This window comes from Schistocerca cancellata, chromosome 1, assembly GCF_023864275.1.
Source record: "Schistocerca cancellata isolate TAMUIC-IGC-003103 chromosome 1, iqSchCanc2.1, whole genome shotgun sequence".
Classification (NCBI taxonomy): Eukaryota; Metazoa; Arthropoda; class Insecta; order Orthoptera; family Acrididae; genus Schistocerca; species Schistocerca cancellata.
The window spans coordinates 137,029,059-137,049,860 of NC_064626.1; the positions used below are offsets into that span (position 1 = coordinate 137,029,059).

The 20,802-nt window shown below is 39.6% G+C and overlaps 1 protein-coding gene across 1 annotated transcript in view; it reads right to left on the reverse strand.

The window, feature by feature from the left end:
• LOC126166863 (microtubule-associated protein futsch-like) overlaps window positions 1-20,802 on the reverse strand; it is a 474,845-nt gene that overhangs the window by 292,394 nt on the left and 161,649 nt on the right. Inside the window, exon 3 of the mRNA XM_049920436.1 lies at window positions 14,758-14,962. Within this exon, the coding sequence (XP_049776393.1) occupies window positions 14,758-14,962 (205 nt within the window). The remainder of the gene's footprint in view (window positions 1-14,757; window positions 14,963-20,802) is intronic.

Below are 20,802 nucleotides of genomic sequence, written 5' to 3' on the forward strand. Positions count from 1 at the left end.
AGTCGAATTCGCACTGTTATTGATTTTGAAGAAACATTTATTACCCTGTTATTGATTTTGAAGAAACATTTATTACCCAATTTTATATTTTATAAACAACAAAATTCTTAGGTGGGCGTCTTGATGAAAATTAGACAGAAATTACCACATGGTTTTAGGTTTAGCTACTTTTGCCATCGCAGTAAGTGGCAACTCTAGGGGAACAGAAATTAAGATGTTAATGATTGTCATATCTTAATTCACTGATATCCTATGGATTAATATTGTGGAGTAGCTCCTGCATTAGATACAAAGAATTCTTTGCACTTAAGAAAGTAACTACTATTATGTGTGCCATTCAAAAATTACTTATTATTGGTGTCTGTTTAAGCACTTGGGAATATTAATGACAACCTGCCATAATATGTATTCACTGATGATATTTGTTGTCAACAGCCCACAGAAGTTGGAGAACAATAGAAGTATTCACAAATACGGTACTAAAAGGGAAAAAACCTGAACTACAAAGCTATGAAACTCATTGCTAAAGAAAATAAAAGGCTGACCGAGTGCAGAAATTCCTTCAAAAGTTTATTAAAGCTTTTTCTTCTTAAGAACATCTTCTGTGCAATTGAGGAATTCTTAAATAGACGTAAGTACATTCAAATCTGTAAATGCCCAACATATTGTCATGTAAATTTCGTTCTTAACTGTCTTGAGTGTTATTTTGTTCAACCTGCATTTTCCATATGATAAGATTTGGTCTATGGGATAAGGAACTAACTCCATAAGTAGCAAATGATCAATTTTTTCAGAAACTGTCTGTGATGATTTGCACATTCTAGGGTGTAATATAGCCAAGGTTAGATAACTTAGAGTGTGTGACAGTGGGGCTATCAGAGCTGCAGAAAGATGTGAGCGGAAGTGACGTGCATGTGACAATCTTCATGCACTATTTTATCAAGCACTCAGCAGCACTACGTAGCATTACAACAAAACTGAACAGAGATGCAGGAAACTCAGTTATTTTCACAGTGGATCCAAAATAAGAATAATTAAAAATGTAATTCTTCAAGTCCGCCGTGGTAGAAAAAAATTCATGCAACAATCATGGATGAGTTCAGTTGTAAATGTGAAATAACCCAGGAACATAAAAGATAATATTGTGATGATCAGTTTATGCACAGTACTGAAAATACTGTTGAATGGTTAGAGTTTAAAATATAATTAGGTACACAGCTTTGAACAAAGAAATATTAAAAATGGTATGAGACGATATAGTAATAAACCTTACAGGAAATACAGACAGCACATATCATTGAAAAATAACTTTTTAGACGATCGTTATCATTCATGGCGCTGGGATTAAGAGGGAGTAAAAATCCAAATAACAATTTACAATGGAAATATAATCCATTTATACCTATATTAATGTAATGTAATATGAATAGAATGCTTATAGTAATCTAAGGAAATGAGTTTTGGTTTTCTGGTAGGTCAACTGAGGTGTGATTGGGACGTACATATTTAGTAACAGTTTTAATGAACACATTAAAAAAATTTGTTAAAAAACAATTAAAATAAGAAAAAAAGAGAAACTAAAGTATTTTCAACAATCCTTATGCATTTTGATGCAATATGTGTCAAAGAAAAGTGAAGAATAAAGGAAGATCAATAGAAACAGAATAATGACTTCTCGTATTGACAGGTGTTTGTTTATATACACATGACTTATGTAAGAACGAGTTTGATATCAGAAGGATTAAATTTTTAATATAATTTAATAGCAAAGAATATATTCTAACTAGTACTCTAATACACATCATTCAAAAGTAGGAAGCAAAAAAGTATGGAAAAAGTCAGTAAAGGAAAGGACCAAGAAACTGAATATAATAGAATTTAATAGGATTTCAATTTTGTAAACAAATGATGATGAACTAGACAACAGTCGAAAATGGGTACTAGGTTTTGGAATAGATTATGATGTACCATACTGTATATATGTAGTACTTAAGAAAGAAGTGTGACAACAAGACAAATGAAATTAAAGAGAGAACTAGATTCACATCCAACGACATCGAGGCGACTTCCACAAAATGCATAATCTCATTTTAATATTATACATGTTTTTTATAGTTCTGCTTTCAGTATTTTACTTGTTTTTTTGTTGTTCTTAAACATGGTCGACTTGAGCATGAACACTACCATAGATATAGTTAATCAACACGACAAAACATTCTAAAAAAGGAAAGGGGTTAAAATAGTTAGGGAATCAAAAATGAAACCTGGCGACTACTGAACTTTCAAATAAATGTCAAGAAAGTACAGTAATTTTTCTTAGCGATGTATAACTATCGCTCCATATTCATTCAAGTGCCAGATCGTATCACGGTTTTGAATAGCTCGTTAGCATCCATGTCTGTGAGAAGCATCCTGTACACATACACACAAGATAACAGAATTATACAGCGAACGAAACCTCGCAGTTGCCACTGATCATTTTATACGCCAAATATCGTTTAATTTCACTTCTTCTGTGAAAGTGAAGAAACTGTAGACACAGGATGAGCAGTGTGTGGAATGTATTACACACTCTTCGGATGAGTCGACTCGCTTTTGCAAATGGATTTAGAGAAAAAGTATGAGTGGAGGTGAGAATACATGAAAGTGTTATAGAGGCTCATGTAGTGGAGGCGCTACTGAAAAGGCATAATGCTGAGGATAGTCGGAATTGTTTCTATGCATGATTGAAAAACTTCCAGTTTGTCAGACAAGAAAGAAAAAACTGCGAAAAACATACCACATAAATTAAGTGATAAGAAATTAGAGGTTCAGAATCCGCTTAAGAATTGCATATGAGTAATTGTTGCAAATTCGTGCATGTTTCTTAGAGAAAAAAAAATTAATGTAGCGACGTGTTTAGACAAGTAGTTTTTAAGTAATTATCACAGAAGAATAACGCCCAGTTCTTTTCGGTCGAAATACGTTTTCTTTTATGCTTCCACCAACAATATTTTGAGCGAATGGGTGCATTATGAAATTTTTGAAGTTTGATGTTTGTCTTCAGAGAACACATACTCGTAATTCATCTCATATACAGAAAAAACAAAAGCGGAACATGACAGTAGATTAATGTTGAATTTTACGGGTTTTTGGTAGGTACGACAGTGAGCAGGTAGAGTTCATTTACACGAACAGTGTTACTTCAAACATTGTTCTTTATAAATGAAACAGGATTGTGTTGCGGACGATAATTGAGAATGCATAACACCCATGAGGGACAAGTGCCAAGCAATAAGTCACTTATTTACAATCCCTCTCGAATTTTAAGCTGGATTTTGGTGTTTGATACGCATGCAGTTTTGTCGTATTTTCGGATGCTACGGCAAACCTGATAATATTGTACTGCAGACTCAGAAGTAAGCGTTGTGAGTAGAAGCGTTGCAGGGTAGCCTATGTATACAGGCGAACTCAGTAGCAGCCATAGCGTGTGTTTCATACAGAGGTGAGGCAACATAAGTTCTACGGCTTATTCCACCGAAATTCTTAGTAGATAGTCGTGATATGGTCTCACAAGCAGTTCATTCTGATCCTGTAATAATGGATCTCTAAAATCTTGCAGTATCGAGCCACCTTTAAATGTTCGCCGTTTCATACTTCCTGTTGACGGCTTTGTTGTACTGGGATCGTCATGAACTGCAAAATGCATGGAACCCCTAGTGCATTCACATGAGTTGTTTGCAGACTGGGCGATTGCAAAGTTAGTGATTTATAACAAAATTATGTTATCGACTTGAATGTGTAACCGCTGACTTGCTTGTAGCTTGAATTATTAAAACCAACTATTTAAACCCTCAAAAAATTATACTTCTCTAGTCCTGAAAAACAGATATTTGTATGCTCCATAATTATTCATCCACTCTGAATTTAATCCTACCAGCGTTTCTCTTGAAGCCTTGAAAAATAATGCAGTCAGAAAGCGTTAAATATCAAGAACTGGGTGAATGAAGTGGCAACTGGCAAATTTCGCCATGAATCTTGCATCAAGCAGAGTGATTGCAAAGCCAGATTGAGACAGAATCTTTTTCTTTGCCAAGATAGGTCATTTTTCTACTGAGTTCCTTATTAAGTATTAAGGGAGGTGCGGTAACGCTGTATCGGACAAGAGCTGTTTCTAAATTCTAGCGCTAGTGGCAGCTCGTGTGGTGCTGGTGCAATGTGGGTCATGATAGACAAGACCCCTCAGGCGATTTTGCATCAAAACAACAGAGCGTTTAAAAGTGAGTGACAATGCATTTCTATTTCTAGTGAGATTTTCGGTGCACGAGCCTAACTTTGGAATGTTGCGTTTTGTTAGCCAGTATGTAATATTACATTTCTATTGTGTCTTTAGATACACCTGATAATATTATCTAAGTTGTGGGCCTTGACAATGTCTGGTCCAAGTAAAAACCATGGGAATGTTAAATAACCACAGCAGTACTTTCGGGTTGTACCAGACAAAACAGATATAATAAAACTAGAAATCTTTACGTTTTTATTCCTCTAATAGGCAAACATGGATCAAATACGACATAAATGAGATGAAAATAGCAAGAAGGAAACTGAAGAAAAAGTCTGAATTGTTGTAACGACAATGAGAAAAGCGAATTAGAAATATTCAGTTCCAAGAAATACATTAGTGATACACTTATATCTTGAAAGGAAAACAAAGAGGTGATCATGAAAACTGTTTTAGAAAAAAAAAAGTTCTTTCGGAGAACGTTCAGTGATAAACAGGAAAGAGTATTGTACGATCCTGTTAAATACTTAGCCAGGTTATGCATTTGGGTAAGTGCAAGTATGCAGAGTTGCTGAAAATAAAATATCGTTTCAATAAGACAAAAATGAAAGCGGGTGAAGACTTTTACTGTGATTTTATGAAGCGATATGAAGTCGTAAAGCTGAGAACAACTGAATCCACGAGTTCGCCGCTGGCAGCGATTTTCAACAAGGAGTAAGTTGGCAGATTTTTTTGACAAATTGGTCGAGCTGATGGAAAATAAATTCAGTCCAAGTATTTTTAACACGGTTATAACTTGTGACCATACTGACAGGCCTAAACTCATGCCCGTGAAAGGCAAAAATCAAATAGGGAAACTAATTTCAGTCGAAATAGGCACAAACGTCACCCTTTTGCTCTCTGTAGATGCTTCAGGGAACTTGTCTGTACCACTACTTTGTGTATTTCCTTGCGTCAAACTAGATAGTGAGTTGAAAAAGGATGCAAGGATGCACAAACAGGAGTATGATGCTCAGCTAAATAGCTGGATAACTACGGAGAATTTTCTGAAATGGTTGCAACTCTTTAAAGATAAGGTGAATAAAACCGAAAAAGACCATCCCTTTTTGACTGTTTTCCGGCCGTGACTATCTCAAGAAATATGTAAAGGTTTTTAACTATCGCTACCAGTCACAAAATTTGTTAACTAATGTATTATTTGAAACTTCCTGCCAGATTAAATGTATTATTTATTTATTGTGCGACATGTTTCGAGGGAATATCTCATCATCAGGCTATACGGCATTAACAAAAACAATGTCACAAATTTTGTGACTGGTAGCGGTAGTTAAAAACCTTTACATTAGACGCTCCCTGTTTATTGCGAGGGGTTACTCAAGCCAAAAATATTTTGTAGTGATAGCTTTTACCCAAGTTTGCCCCTCCAACACCAGTTGCATAAAACTTTACAGGCTCTTCAAAAGTGCATACTGCGAGGCATGCTCTTTCTGGATGCGAAAATATCCAACCTGCATATTACGCTAAAGGACATAGTTTTACTGGTAAATATCGCCTTTTCTAAAATAGGTCGAATAGAAATGGGTAGCTTTGAGGGATGAAGTAGTGAAGGCAGCAGAGGATCAAGTAGGTAAAAAGACGAGGGGTAGTAGAAATCCTTGGGTAACAGAAGAAATATTGAAATTAATTGATGAAAGGGGAAAATATAAAAATGCAGTAAATGAAGCAGGCAAAAAGGAATACAAACGTCTCAAAAATGAGATCGACAGGAAGTGCAAAATGGTTAAGCAGGGATGGCTAGAGGACAAATGTAAGGATGTAGAGGCCTATCTCACTAGGGGTAAGATAGATACTGCCTACAGGAAAATTAAAGAGACCTTTGGAGATAAGAGAACCACTTGTATGAACATCAAGAGCTCAGATGGAAACCCAGTTCTAAGCAAAGAAGGGAAAGCAGAAAGATGGAAGGAGTATATAGAGGGTCTATACAAGGGCGATGTACTTGAGGACAATATTATGGAAATGGAAAAGGAAGTAGATGAAAATGAAATGGGAGATACGATACTGCGTGAAGAGTTTGACAGAGCACTGAAAGACCTGAGTCGAAACAAGACCCCTGGAGTAGACAACATTCCATTGGAACTACTGACGGCCTTGGGAGAGCCAGTCCTGACAAAACTCTACCATCTGGTGAGCAAGATGTATGAAACAGGCGAAATACCCTCAGACTTCAAGAAGAATATAATAATTCCAATCCCAAAGAAACCAGGTGTTGACAGATGTGAAAATTACCGAACAATCAATTTAATAAGCCACAGCTGCAAAATACTAACACGAATTCTCTACAGACGAAAGGAAAAACTAGGAGAAGCTGACCTCGGGGAAGATCAGTTTGGATTCCGTAGAAGTACTGGAACACGTGAGGCAATACTGACCTTACGACTTATCTTAGAAGAAAGATTAAGGAAAGGCAAACCTACGTTTCTAGCATTTGTAGACTTAGAGAAAGCTTTTGACAATGTTGACTGGAATACTCTCTTTCAAATTCTAAAGGTGGCAGGGGTAAAATACAGGGAGCGAAAGGCTATTTACAATTTGTACAGAAACCAGATGGCAGTTATAAGAGTCGAGGGGCACGAAAGGGAAGCAGTGGTTGGGAAGGGAGTAAGACAGGGTTGTAGCCTCTCCCCGATGTTATTCAATCTGTATATTGAGCAAGCAGTAAAGGAAACAAAAGATAAATTCGGAGTAGGTATTAAAATCCAAGGAGAAGAAATAAAAACTTTGAGGTTCGCCGATGACATTGTAATTCTGTCAGAGACAGCAAAGGACTTGGAAGAGCAGTTGAATGGAATGGACACTGTCTTGAAAGGAGGATATAAGATGAACATCAACAAAAGCAAAACGAAGATAATGGAATGTAGTCGAACTATGTCGGGTGATGCTGAGGGAATTAGATTAGGAAATGAGACACTTAAAGTAGTAAAGGAGTTTTGCTATTTGGGGAGAAAAATAGCTGATGATGGTCGTAGTAGAGAGGTTATAAAATGTAGACTGGCAATGGAAAGGAAAGCGTTTCTGAAGAAGAGAAATTTGTTAATATCGAGTATAGATTTAAGTGTCAGGAAGTAGTTTCTGAAAGTATTTGTATGGAGTGTAGCCTTGTATGGAAGTGAAACATGGACGATAAATAGTTTGGGCAAGAAGAGAATAGAAGCTTTCGAAATGTGGTGCTACAGAAGAATGCTGAAGATTAGATGGGTAGATCACATAACTAATGAGGAAGTATTGAATAGGATTGGGGAGAAGAGAAGTTTGTGGCACAACTTGACCAGCAGAAGGGATCGGTTGGTAGGACATGTTCTGAGGCATCAAGGGATCACCAATTTAGTATTGGAGGGCAGCGTGGAGGGTAAAAATCGTAGAGGGAGACCAAGAGATGAATACACTAAGCAGATTCCGAAGGATGTAGGTTGCAGTAGGTACTGGGAGATGAAGAAGCTTGCACAGGATAGAGTAGCATGGAGAGCTGCATCAAACCAGTCTCAGGACTGAAGACCACAACAACAACAGAAATGTCATGCACACAGTTATTTTGCCATTAGACGGATGTGTTTTCAGCGATGTAAATTGTGCGCCATCACCGAACAAGTCAAGATTTGAAAGAGCCTTTCCATGTTCCCTACACATCTAACATGACAAGGCCAATGTACGATCAAGGAAGGTCGATCGTAGATCAAACGTCTGTGAAAAGGTTTAGTTCCCTAGTACTTCTACTTCTCACAATTCGGATGTGTCTTCAGAACAAGACAAATGAAGAGATGGGAGAAGACCAGGATGACCAATTAAGTAGTGGTGCTGAAGGCGGAAACTGCCCTGTGGCTAACTCTTACAGAATGCGTGCAGAAAAACGGGTTTTAGAGACAATTTCATCTCTTTCGAACTGTTCCAGCACAAAATTTAAAACTTGAAAAATCATAAAGAACGAAGTGAAATCCCCCGCCAACACCACTGAAAGTATAGCTTAATCAGAAGAAACAGAAAAAGAGAAAGACAGGAGGGAAAAAGCTGAAAAGCAGTTCAACCATAGAAATTTAAAGTACCGTCCAGGGCCGAAACTGAAACAAAAATGATAAAATTCTGTCCGCAGCTCGTGGTCGTGCGGTAGCGTTCTCGCTTCCCGCGCCCGGGTTCCCGGGTTCGATTCCCGGCGGGGTCAGGGATTTTCTCTGCCTCGTGATGACTGGGTGTTGTGTGATGTCCTTAGGTTAGTTAGGTTTAAGTAGTTCTAAGTTCTAGGGGACTGATGATCATAGATGTTAAGTCCCATAGTGCTCAGAGCCATTTGAACCATTTTTTTTGATAAAATTCTAAAAGAAAAAAACTAAAACAAAACTGAAGTTCCAAAAGAAAGACGGGAAGAGAACCAAACAGACATCCCGAATAATTTGCAATGAATGACTGGATTCAGTGTCACGTTTGTAAGGGTTGAGCCCATGACAGTTGTATTCTTATCTAGCTGAACAGTCTTTACTACACATGTGATGGATTTTTTTTACTAAATGTTAAATTAATATGTTGATTTGGAATTATGCTGTTCAAAACTTTAATTCAATGACTTTTATTTTCAATTTTCGCTGTTTTGAGTCAATCTTACGAGATATAACTTGTACTTACGTCAAATTAATGTTTATTTCTTTCTGTAGCAAAAACTAGATTTTTTTACACATTTCAGTTTCATATCCGATAGAACGCCTCAAAAATTAGCAGACGAAAATGCAAAGGGATGAAAAACTATAAAAAAGACAATACATGTATAATCTTTCGACAGTGAGTGTTACAATTCAATTAAGTAACGTACAACAGTATTGTTTAGTGTGAAGAACGTTGTAAGACCGTCTTCAATAAAAATTCTAATTCTGAGAAACCTTACGTGTCAGATGCTACCCGACTTTCCTGTAAATGTAAGTCATAATGTGGCATGATATGGGCCTATGATCGTCTTTCCTGTTGCAGATAGCTGATAAATGTAAAGCCAAATGAAAGAAAAATCAGTTGCTGCATTGTTTCCATCAAATCAAGTGGTCTCCGCCTTCCTTGTACCACACGCAAAAAGGCCTACCTACACTTAGTTTTGGATTGCGGTTTAACATGTACTGCTACTGAGAAATGTCCCAGAATTCCACTTCAGGAAATTACAAGCAAATGGGCGCTTACTTGTCGATGGTTTTGTCATTCGCAGAACTTAGACGCAGGATATTAGGTAGCTGCGCGCTTGAATGTTTCCAGTCATTAATATTTCGCTGTTTGTTACTTGGCTGTTGTCCATACAGTGTGGCGTGTCTGCAAGGGGGAAGCGTGGAGAAGGAATGATGTTAGAACGGATCTTTTGGTAAGTGTGTGTTTATTTTACTATGAGAAAAGAAAGAATTATACAGCAGCAACAAAAGTTGCTAACAAATAATTCGAATGGTGAAACTTTGGTTAGCCATTTGAATGTGATGAAATGTCTAGTGTGCATTTCGTAGGGCGTATGGGGAACGAGCAGACAGAGTGAAACTCGCACTGTGAAACACTTGGCTCTCAGGCTTCAGCTGTCCCCTTTGGACTTTTGCGTAGTGTCTGTGCACCGCCTCGTAATGCACTCACGCACGCAAGTAAAGTCCGCTTTTGGCCAATGAAGCTCTTATCTATGAAGAACTGCACCCCATAAATATTGCAGTAATGTCCAATTAGATCTCGATAAAATATCAGCCTCGAGCAGAGACTGATGACTAACTCTTAATGTATGGAAATACAAAATTGTGCACTTGGCGAAGAGTAAAAGAACGCTATCCTTGACTGAAGGATTAGTGAGTGAGAACCACAACAAGCTGTGTCGTACAAATATTGAAGTATGAAATGGAGTTACCAGGTTGGCTCGGTGTAGTCAAAGCAAATGACTGGCTACAATTTACTCGTTTTATGCTGAGAAGCAGCAGTTTCTTTACAAAAAAGATTGCATACAAAACAGTTGGATGTCCCATACTAGAATATTGCTCATGTATGGTCGGACTGACAAGGGACATCAACGATGTTCAAAGAGGGGCAGTGCGAAGAGTCATGAGTATGTTTGACTGACAAATGAGTGTAACGGAAACACTGAAAATCTGAACTAGCACAGACTCCAAAAACGACGCATAAATCTAGGGAGATTGCTTGGAAATCTTTTAAGAATCGTGTTTCAGGGAGGCAACTACGGATGTTCTACAGCCAACATTGTATCTATGACGTAGATCGCGCAGTTAAAATTAGGCAAATTACATGTTGCATGGCGGAGTACAAGCACTCGTTATTTCGACGGAACAGTAAGAAATCTTCATGTATGGTATAACAAAAAGTACTCTCTGCCAAGCACTTGGCAGCGATTTGCAGAGTATAGATGCAGATATAAACGCAGCTCCAGTTTCAATGACACAGCCGGAGAAAACGCATTATCGCAGCCACTAAGCACGTCACCTTCTAGAGGGGACTTCGAGTGTTAGGGAATATGTAGTGATAAGAATATTTTGATTCGTCACCAGAAAGCTGGAAGTGTGGTACTGAGGCAGTGTTGGTTATTTATTAACATATGTTTAGATTATCAATTGCGTGAGTGAAGGGGCTGACAGAGGAATGGCATGTCTGGCGACACGTGGCTCATTGTCCCGTATTAGGAAGAATTTAGTACAATAGCCATTTCTTGGAAGAGGACGTGAGAGAAAAGCAGTTACATTCAGGGTGGGTGAAGAAGAGACAGATGTTGTCAGGTTCAGCTCGCGCCCAAATCGACCTTACAAGGAAATTTAACAAAGCCTTACATATACGGGTTGATTCACCTGTGTGTTTTATGTAACCTGCAACACCTTCAGAAACCAGGCGCTAGATTTTCATATTCTCTCACTCGCTACATGCAAACTATTAGTTCAACTGAAAACATGAACAGAGCCTTTTTGTAGGAAATTTGATGCAGTTAAATTTTATCCCGGGATATGTTTTCCCTGGAGACTACGGTTTTCGAGAAGCACGTTTGAAGTTCACTTTTGTACGTTTTTCTTGAATAATTCGAAAAACTACAGCCTCTGGCGAAAACATGTCGCATACAGAGTTGAACTGTATTAGCTTTTTCTATAATAAGGTCCTGTCCATTTTCTCAGTTGGACTAACAGTTTGCACCTAGTGAAGGAGAGAATATGAAAATCTTGGTGGTATTGGAAGGCGTTGCGCGTTGCATAAAACCCATAGGTAGGGTCAGGTGAACCACCCTATATATATATATATATATATATATATATATATATATATATATATATGTGTGTGTGTGTGTGTGTGTGTGTGTGTATGTGTGTGTGTGTGTGTGTGTATGGTGTTCCATTGATAGTGACCAGACCAAATATATCACGAAATATGCATCAAACGAAAAAACTACAAAGAACGAAACTCGCCCAGCTTGAAGGGGGAAACCAGATGGCGCTATGGTTGGCCCGCTAGATGGCGCTGCCATAGGTCAAACGGATATCAACTGCGTTTTATTAAATTGGAACACCCATTTTTTATTACATACTGGTGTAGTACGTACAGAAATACGAATGTTTTAGTTGGACCAGTTTCTTCGCTTTGTGATAGATGGCGCTGTAATAGTCACAAACGTATAATTACGTGGTATCACGTAACACTCCGCCAGTGCGGACGGTATATGCTTCGTGATACATTACCCGTGTTAAAATGGTCAATATCGTGTTGACGTATGGCTATTGTGATCAAAATGCCCAACGGGCGTGTGCTATGTATGCTGCTCGGTGTCCTGGACGACATCATCTAAGTGTCCGGACCGTTCGCCGGATAGTTACGTTATTTAAGGAAACAGGAAATGTTCAGTCACATGTGAAACGTCACCCACGACCTGCAACAAATCATGATGCCAAAGTAGATGTTTTAGCTGCTGTCACGGCTAATCCGCACATCAGTAGCAGACAAATTGCGCGAGATTCGGGAATCTCAAAAACGTCGGTGTTGAGAATGCTACATCAACATCGATTGCACTTGTACCATATTTCTTCGCACCAGGAATTGCATGGCGACGACTTTGAACGCCGTGTACAGTTCTGCTACTGGACACAAGAGAAATTACGGGACGATGACAGATTTTTTGCACGCGTTCTATTTAGCGACGAAACGTCATTCACCAACAGCGGTAACGTAAACCGGCATAATATGCACTATTGGGCAACGGAAATCCACGATGGCTGCGACAAGTAAAAGATCAGCGACCTTGGCGGGTTAATGTATAGTGCGGCATTATGGGAGGAAGGATAATTGGCCCCCATTTAATCGATGGCAATTTAAATGGTGAAATGTATGCTGATTTCCTGCGTAATGTTCTACCGATGTTACTACAAAATGTTTCACTGCATGGAAAGAATGGCGATGTACTTCCAACATGATGGATGTCCGGCACATAGCTCGCGTGCGGTTGAAGCGGTACTGAGTAGCATATTTAATGACAGGTGGATTGGTCGTCGAAGCACCATACCATGGCCCGCACGTTCACCGTATCTTTCGTCCCCGGATTTCTTTCTGTGGGGAAAGTTGGAGGATATTTGCCATCGTGATCCACCGACAACGCCTGACAACATGCATCAACGCATTGTCAATACGTGTGCGAACATTACGGAAGGTGAACTACTCGCTGTTGAGAGGAATGTCGTTACACGTAGTGCCAAATGCATTGAGGTTGACGGACATCATTTTGAGCATTTATTGCATTAATGTGGTATTTACAGGTAATCACTCTGTAACAGCATGCGTTCTCAGAAATGACAAGTTCACAACCGAAATAAAATGTTCAATCGTACCTACGTTCTGTATTTTAATTTAGAAAACCTACCTGTTACCAACTGTTCGTTTAAAATTGTGAGCCATATGTTTGTGACAATTACAGCGCCATCTGCCACAAAGCGAAAAAAGTTTTACAACTAAAACATTGATATTTCTTTATGTACGACACGAATACGTAATAAAAATGAGGGTTCCTATTTTAAAAAAAACGCAGTAGATATCCGTTTGACCTATGGCAGCGCCATCTAGCGGGCCAACCACAGCGCCATCTGGTTTCCCCCTTCAAGCTAGACAAGTTTAGCAAATAAACAATTTTTTCAGCCTTCAGTTGCAAGGTAATTTTACTCGTTTACCTAGGTTTCGATTCCAGTAATGGAATCTTCTTCAGAACAAAAAATGAAATTATTTTGTGAGCCAAACACTGGCCATGTCACAGATTAAAAATTAAAACATTAAAGACGCATAATCATAAGATGTTAAAGATGTTAAAGATTTGCTAGACAAGTTTCGTTCTTTGTAGTTTTTTCGTTTGACGCTTATTTCGTGAGATATTTGGCCCGGTCACGATCAATGGACCACCATATATATATATATATATATATATATATATATATATATATATATATATATATATATATGTCGACCACCAACGATCCCTTCTAGTCGGAAGCACACAATGGTCGATATCATACGGGAATGAGCGATTGAGAGTAAGGGAACCTTGCATAAGTGTTGGTGCGTCAGCAGTGGGTAACAGACTCGGAATTTGGGCCGAAAAGGAAGAGTGCTTGGATAGGTAAGGGATCCAAGGCTTCCGCACGAGTAAAATGGGAAATCCGGGTTCGAGTCCCGGTCTGGGACACATTCTGACCTGTTACCATTGAAAAATTTCAGTGCCCAGTGCCTAGTGCTATCGTCATTAAAACCTTCGAACAAATTCTTCTGGGAGAAGGGTGCCTACAAAAGCAATTAGGCTGGGAGCCTGGGAGGGGCCACTGTGACTGATTCACTGAAACCGACCGCCGATGGAAGGAGAACTGTTTTCAGGCTAGTAAAAGAGCTCACTGTTACACGGCCAATGTTAGAGAGGAGACGTACCGTTCCGTCGTCTCCGTGAGGAATGGCCCGTGCGATATTGAGGTCGCGGTCGCGGCAGCTAGACGTGTTGCAGTATGAATGTAAACTCTCCGTGCGTAGTAGAACCCTGGCGCAATTGTTTCTTCCACGGTCGTCGTATTTCTGTGTGTTTTTATTGTCATACCTTGTTAATTGAAATACACTAAGGATACATGACGTTTTTATCAAGATTTCCAATTCTATCAGTTCTTTTGCACGAGTAGCCATCCTGATTTAGGTTTTCCGTGATTTCCCTAACTCGCTCCAGGCAAATGCTGGGATGGTTCCTTTGAAAGGGCACGGCCGACTTCCTTCCCCACCCTTCCCTAATCCGATGAGACCGATTACCTCGCTGTTTGGTCTCTTCCCCCCCAAACAACCCAACCCCCATGAGTAGCCTAGACAGTAGATTGTGTGTTGCTTTCGCTACTCATTCCGGAGCTCTAATACAGATCCACCCCGGTTGTCAGAGGTCGGCGGACAGAATTGGACCCCGCGGCCGCTGTGTGCAGTACGGAGCGGTGTACCTGTGACGTCCTGGAGACGCCCTCGTGCTGCGAGTCTGCGGCGAGGCCCAGCTGCTGGCTGCGGGACGCCTCCCTCAGCACGGTGTGGCCGTCCGGGCCCGTCACTGCGGAGGAACTGTACTCGCCAGAGGACGACTCCTGCACCACTTTCCAGTAGACGCCGCTGTCGTCGCGGGGCTCCATCGCATGCTGTTTGTTGCTCTGCCTGCGGCAACGGTAGTCACACTCAGCAACAGGCACGTCACACGTGTCTACATGTAGCAAGGTACACTGACAGATATAAACAAAACTACAAAATTGTTATTTAGAGAAGAAAAGACAGTGCAGTCTGCATGCCGGAAGACAAAGCACCTGTCAAGCAGCACAACATGAACTTTCGGTAGTAACTGCATTCCCTGAGTACTGCCATACAAAGGGAACCAGATGGTAGACTCTAATATACACTACTGGCCATTAAAATTGATACACCACGAAGATGACGTGGTACAGACGCGAAGTATAACCGACAGGAAGAAGATGCTGTGAAACGCAAATGATTAGCTTTTCAGAGTATTCACAGAAGATTGGCGCCGGTGGCGAAACCTAACACGTGCTGACATGAGGAAAGTTTACAACCAATTTCTCATACACAAACAGCAGTTGACCGGCGTTGCCTGGTGAAACGTTGTCGTGATGCCTCGTGTAAGGAGGAGAAATGCGTACCATCACGTTTCCGACTTTGATAACGGTCGGATTGTAGCCTATTGCGATTGCGGTTTGTCGTATCGCGACATTGCTGCTCGCGTTGGTCGAGATCCAATGACTGTTAGCAGAATACGGAATCGGTGGGTTCAGGTGGGTAATACGGAACGCAGTGCTGGATCCCAACGGCCTCGTATCACTAGCAGTCGAGATGACAGGCATCTTATCTGCATGGCTGTAACGGATCTTGCAGCCACGTCTCGATCCCTGCGTCACCAGATGGGGACGTTCGCAAGACAACAGCCATCTGCACCAACAGTTCGACGACGTTTGCAGCAGCAGGGACTATCAGCTCGGAGACCATGGCTGCGGTTACCCTTGACTCTGTATCACAGACAGAAGCGCCTGCGATGGTGTACTCAACGACGAAGCTGGGTGCACGAATGGCAAAACGTCATTCTTTCGGATGAATCCATGTTCTGTTTACAGCATTATGATGGTCGCATACGTGATTGGTGACATCGCGGTGAACGCACATTGGAAGCGTGTATTCGTCCTCGCCATACTGGTGTATCACCCGATGTGATGGTATGGGATGCCATTGGTTACACGTCTCGGTCACCTCTTGTTCGCATTGACGGCACTTTTAACAGAGGGCGTTACACTTCAGATGTGTTACGACCTGTGGCTCTACCGTTAATTCGATCTCTGCGAAGCTCTAAATTTCAGCAGGATAATGCACGATCGCATGTTGCAGGTCCTGTAGGACCTTTCTGGATACAGAAAAGGTTCGACAGCTGCCCTGACCAGCACATTCTCGAGATCTCTCACCAATTGAAAAGTCTGGTCAACGGTGGCCGAGCAGCTGTCTTCTCACAATACGCCAGTCACTATTCTTGATGAACTGTGGTATCGTGTTGAAGCTGCATGGGCAGCTGTACCTGTACACGCCATCCAAGCTCTGTTTGACTCAATGCCCAGGCGTATCAAGGCCATTATTACGGCCAGACGTGGTTGTTCTGGGTAGTGATTTCTCAGGATCTATGCACCCAAACTGCGTGAAAATGTAATCACATGTCAGTTCTAGTATAATATATTTGTCCAATGAAACCCGTTTACCTTCCACATTTCTTAATGGTGTAGCAATTTTAATGGCCAGTAGTGTCGAAAACCATGAGTCGTGCTTGGATAACTCAAACGGTAGAGCACTTATCCACGACAGGCAAAGGTCCCAGGTTCGAATACCAGCCCGGCTCACAGTTCTAATCTGCCGGGAAGTTTCATTTCACAGAAAAGGAAGGGGGACTACACGGAAATTGGATGTGAGAAGTGATACTGTGAGAAGAATCAGATTGAGAACCGACAAGGCACCTGCAGTAATCGACATTCCCTCAAACTAACTGAGATCCTTGGCAGAGCATGCTATGACATAATTAGGGTATCGGCACTGCAGTTGCTCAGTAGACGCCAGGCCCCTAATAAAAGTGTTTACGCTTCTATCGAGGAAGTTTTATATAAGCTCTGGGGAAACAACTGAGGTAATTTTGTAAATATCCCTTCAAAACCTTTTTTAGCGTCCCGATTAGGTCTTAGTGCATGCTAAGTACGCAGTTATTTCCCACTGTTTGGATAGTTTTATTAACAGTGAGTTCCGTTGGTCGTGTTCTGATTCTAGTGCGCCCGTCAAGGTCAAGAATTTATAAGGTGCGGCGTCTCTTCTCTACAGATCGGGATACATGCCGCAATAAAACCCCGTACATATGCCGCACACTTTTTGTTTGGAGCAGTTGCCACACAAACCAAATAGCAATTTTAAATAAGTGAAAACATTTCTGTTTTGTTTGCACTTTCGTTCAAATGACTTACTGTGCACAACATTTCAAATCTCGATGACCCGTATGACGACACGAAAGAATCAAGAAAAGTATCACTAAATATGTGTAAGAAGTGCGGAAAATTATAACGTAAACAGCAAAAAATGCTTCGTTATGTTGCACAACTTCTAAGTTTTGATTACATGAAGACTGCACAATTTTTGATATGTTTTGTGTCGATAGTGGCCGATAAAGTAGAAAGATAACCAAATGAACGAAGTTAGTAAATCTTACTTTTGTTTTTGATTTAATATTTCACTATGAATAACTGAGCGTGTTAACTAAAGATAAAGGGATTATATGTCTTGGTTTTAATGTTTTCAACTATCAATAACTAAATTAGTTATCTAAACCAGTGAATTACTTTGTTATATAAATATCATTAAAAACTATTCATAACATTTCATCTTTTCTTCTACACACTACAATGTATTTTAACCAAAAATGTATTTATAAATATGTATATACAGTTTTGACTTAGAAAAGGGATAGTTTTGCGGTTTTTAGTATGTGGCATATCGCCCATAGCAAAGGGATAGATGTTTTCAAGGTCAAATATAATGTTTAACTGTTACACGGAAAAAAAACTGTTTGTTGTAGACAAATAGTGTGTTTAGTTGTCCAAAAAAATGTTTTATTAAAAGTGCACCATGGGAACCTAACCTAACCTGACTTTAGATATGCAATTATGAAAATGTGCGCCATCTCTCCCAGATTTACCCTACTCCATCTTATATGCAAGATATATGAGACAGTCAAAATACCCTCAGACTTCAGGAACAATGTAATAGTCCTAATTCCAAAGAAGACAGGTGCTGATATTTGGGAATATTACAGAACGATCAGTATAATATGTCATAGTTGCAAAATACCGACACGAATGTACAGAATAATGACAAAGTCGGTAGAAGCCGACATCAGGGAAGATAAGTTACGGTTCCAGAGTAATATATAAACAGGCAAGACGACACAGACCCCAAGACTTATGTTAGTAGACAGAATTAGAAAGTAAAACACATATTATATCATTTGTAAATTTAGAAAACAGCCTTTAACAGTGTTGACTCTTTTAAATTCTCAAGGTATGAGGAACAAAATACTGGATTCAAAATGTTTTTTCCAACTCGTACAGAAACCAGACAGCAGTCATAACGGTTGGAGAACATGAAAGGGAAGAAGTAGTAGGGAGGAGAGTAAGACAGAGTTATAGACTATCCACAATGTTACTTAGCCTGTACGTTGAGCATGCGGTAAAGAAAACTAAGGATAAATCGGGAAAAACGAAATAAAGTTCAGAGAGAAGGAACAAAAACTAGAATGTATAGCAATGATATTCTAATTTTGTAAGAGATAGCAAAGGAGTTGGAAGATCAACTGAATGGTATAGTTAGTATCTCGAAAAGAGGATATAGAATGAATGTCAACAGAAGCAGAACAACTAATCGAATGTGGTCTAATTAAATCAGATGATGCTGAGGAAATTAGACTGGGAAATGAGATACGAAAAGTAATAGATGAATTTTGATATTTGGGCTGCAAAACAACTGGACTACCAATCCAACAAAATCAGAAACAAAGTTGAAAGAAAAAACAGTAATCAACAAAATTATTTGCTGACTGTGTTTATGGTATCTTTAGGAAACATTTTTCAATCACATGCCAACAGGTTTTTATGTTATAACATTGGAACATATTTCCACTACACTTTTTTACGCTACAGTTTATCCTATAATACTGAAAGCAACCCTGACATCTACTCAAACTTTGGAATTTCTAAATTTGTTCATGCTGAATTTCCTGTTCAGTACATAGGTTAAAAAGGATGTAACTTCATATCTTGTTTAAAGATCACATCACCAACCATATTCAATATGCAATATACGTGATACATCAGCAGCAGCACATATAAAAGATACAGAACATAGAAACTAATAACAGCTTGAAAGTATCGCTTAAATTATAGAACGGCCATAAGATGGGCCTATATTGCAACTCAATAAATCTTTTTAGATGTTACTCAAAATTATTGATGTGTTTGCTAAAAACTGTTAACAATATTTATGTAGTCTACTTCCAGCTGTAGCTTTTACAGAAATAATATTTGTTATTGGATTAAGGTATGTGACGCAGTAACATAAATGTGCCATAATCTGTAGAGCCTTATTACTAACTTTCATGACAGCTTGCTTCTGTTTTCAAATTAAAGTAATTAATTTCTGGCTTCTATACTGTTATAAAGAACTAAAACTTCCATAACGCAGATCTATTTGATCATATCGGAGCTATCTCTCGCCAGTGTCCAGACAGCTAACATCTTTGCGCTGTAAGGCTTGCAAAAAATATGATTTTGAAATATGTGACAAACGTGTGTAATGTACTACGGCTTGATTCATCTGGATATGCGGTTAGTACAGCTCGCAATGTAGAAATGTGTATGACACCTACCAGCGCAGTAAGTAACGTTAATGATTCTTCACCAGCTGAACAGTACCTATAGCTGTCTGCCAAACAGACATGTACTTGTCACGACTAAATCACACAATGTAAAAATATATTAATGCACCTAGCGACGATGGAATGACTGCTGAAACGCATTACTAAAACAGTATATGACATTCACTTAATTTATCTAAAACTGACAAAAAAATACACAGCTTCAGTTCATTATTCTGTAACTGTCGTAGCTGTTGGCAGAGTTGGAGGGTAGGATTGTGAGGGTCGTTGGAAGCAAGAAATTTACGTCCAGTGGGTATCAATTATTGTTGCTGTTATTATGCAGAGCCCTAATTGTTGTCTGCGGAGTAGAGTAGCAACGCTGTTTAGGCGTTTCAGACCTTCATTTGCCCCGTGTTTCTCTCTGAAAGCACCATATTGAGTTAAAACACTGCAGTGCAGTATAATGTTGTCTGCCATATTGTAATAAATTTGTGAATGTTTACATCAAGTTATAAAGTTAAAAATGAACATTTTATGCAGGGAAAGTCATCAAAATGGACGGAGGGATACTCAGTATTGTAGTGCAGTGTTACGCTGCAACACTGTCGTGTGACTCCCAAGTCGTACGAGAAGTTGAAGTAATTTTCTTGTCAGCTCTCGCCAATATCTTGCAGTAAATCTTTCACTAAGAGATACATTAATAACATTTCTTACGTCAGAGAGATAGGCAACGTTGTTGGGACGATGGTTTGCCGCGGAGAAAAGAGAGGAGAGAAGACTGGGATTTTGTGTCTCATAGAAGACGGGATCACTGAAGACAGAACAGAAGCTCGCAACTGACGAGTGTAGTCTATGAAATTGGTCGTGTCCTTTTCAAAGGTACCATTCCAGCATTCTGTTTAAACGGTTTGTGGGAGATCACAGAAAGATAAATGTAGATGGCCAGGTAGGCATTTGTACCTCACCCTTCCACCTGCGAATCGAGTGTGCTGCGAGGCTTTACAAGAAGACAATTCATGGGGACTAGTTCTTTGAAGCCATTACAATTGATCTC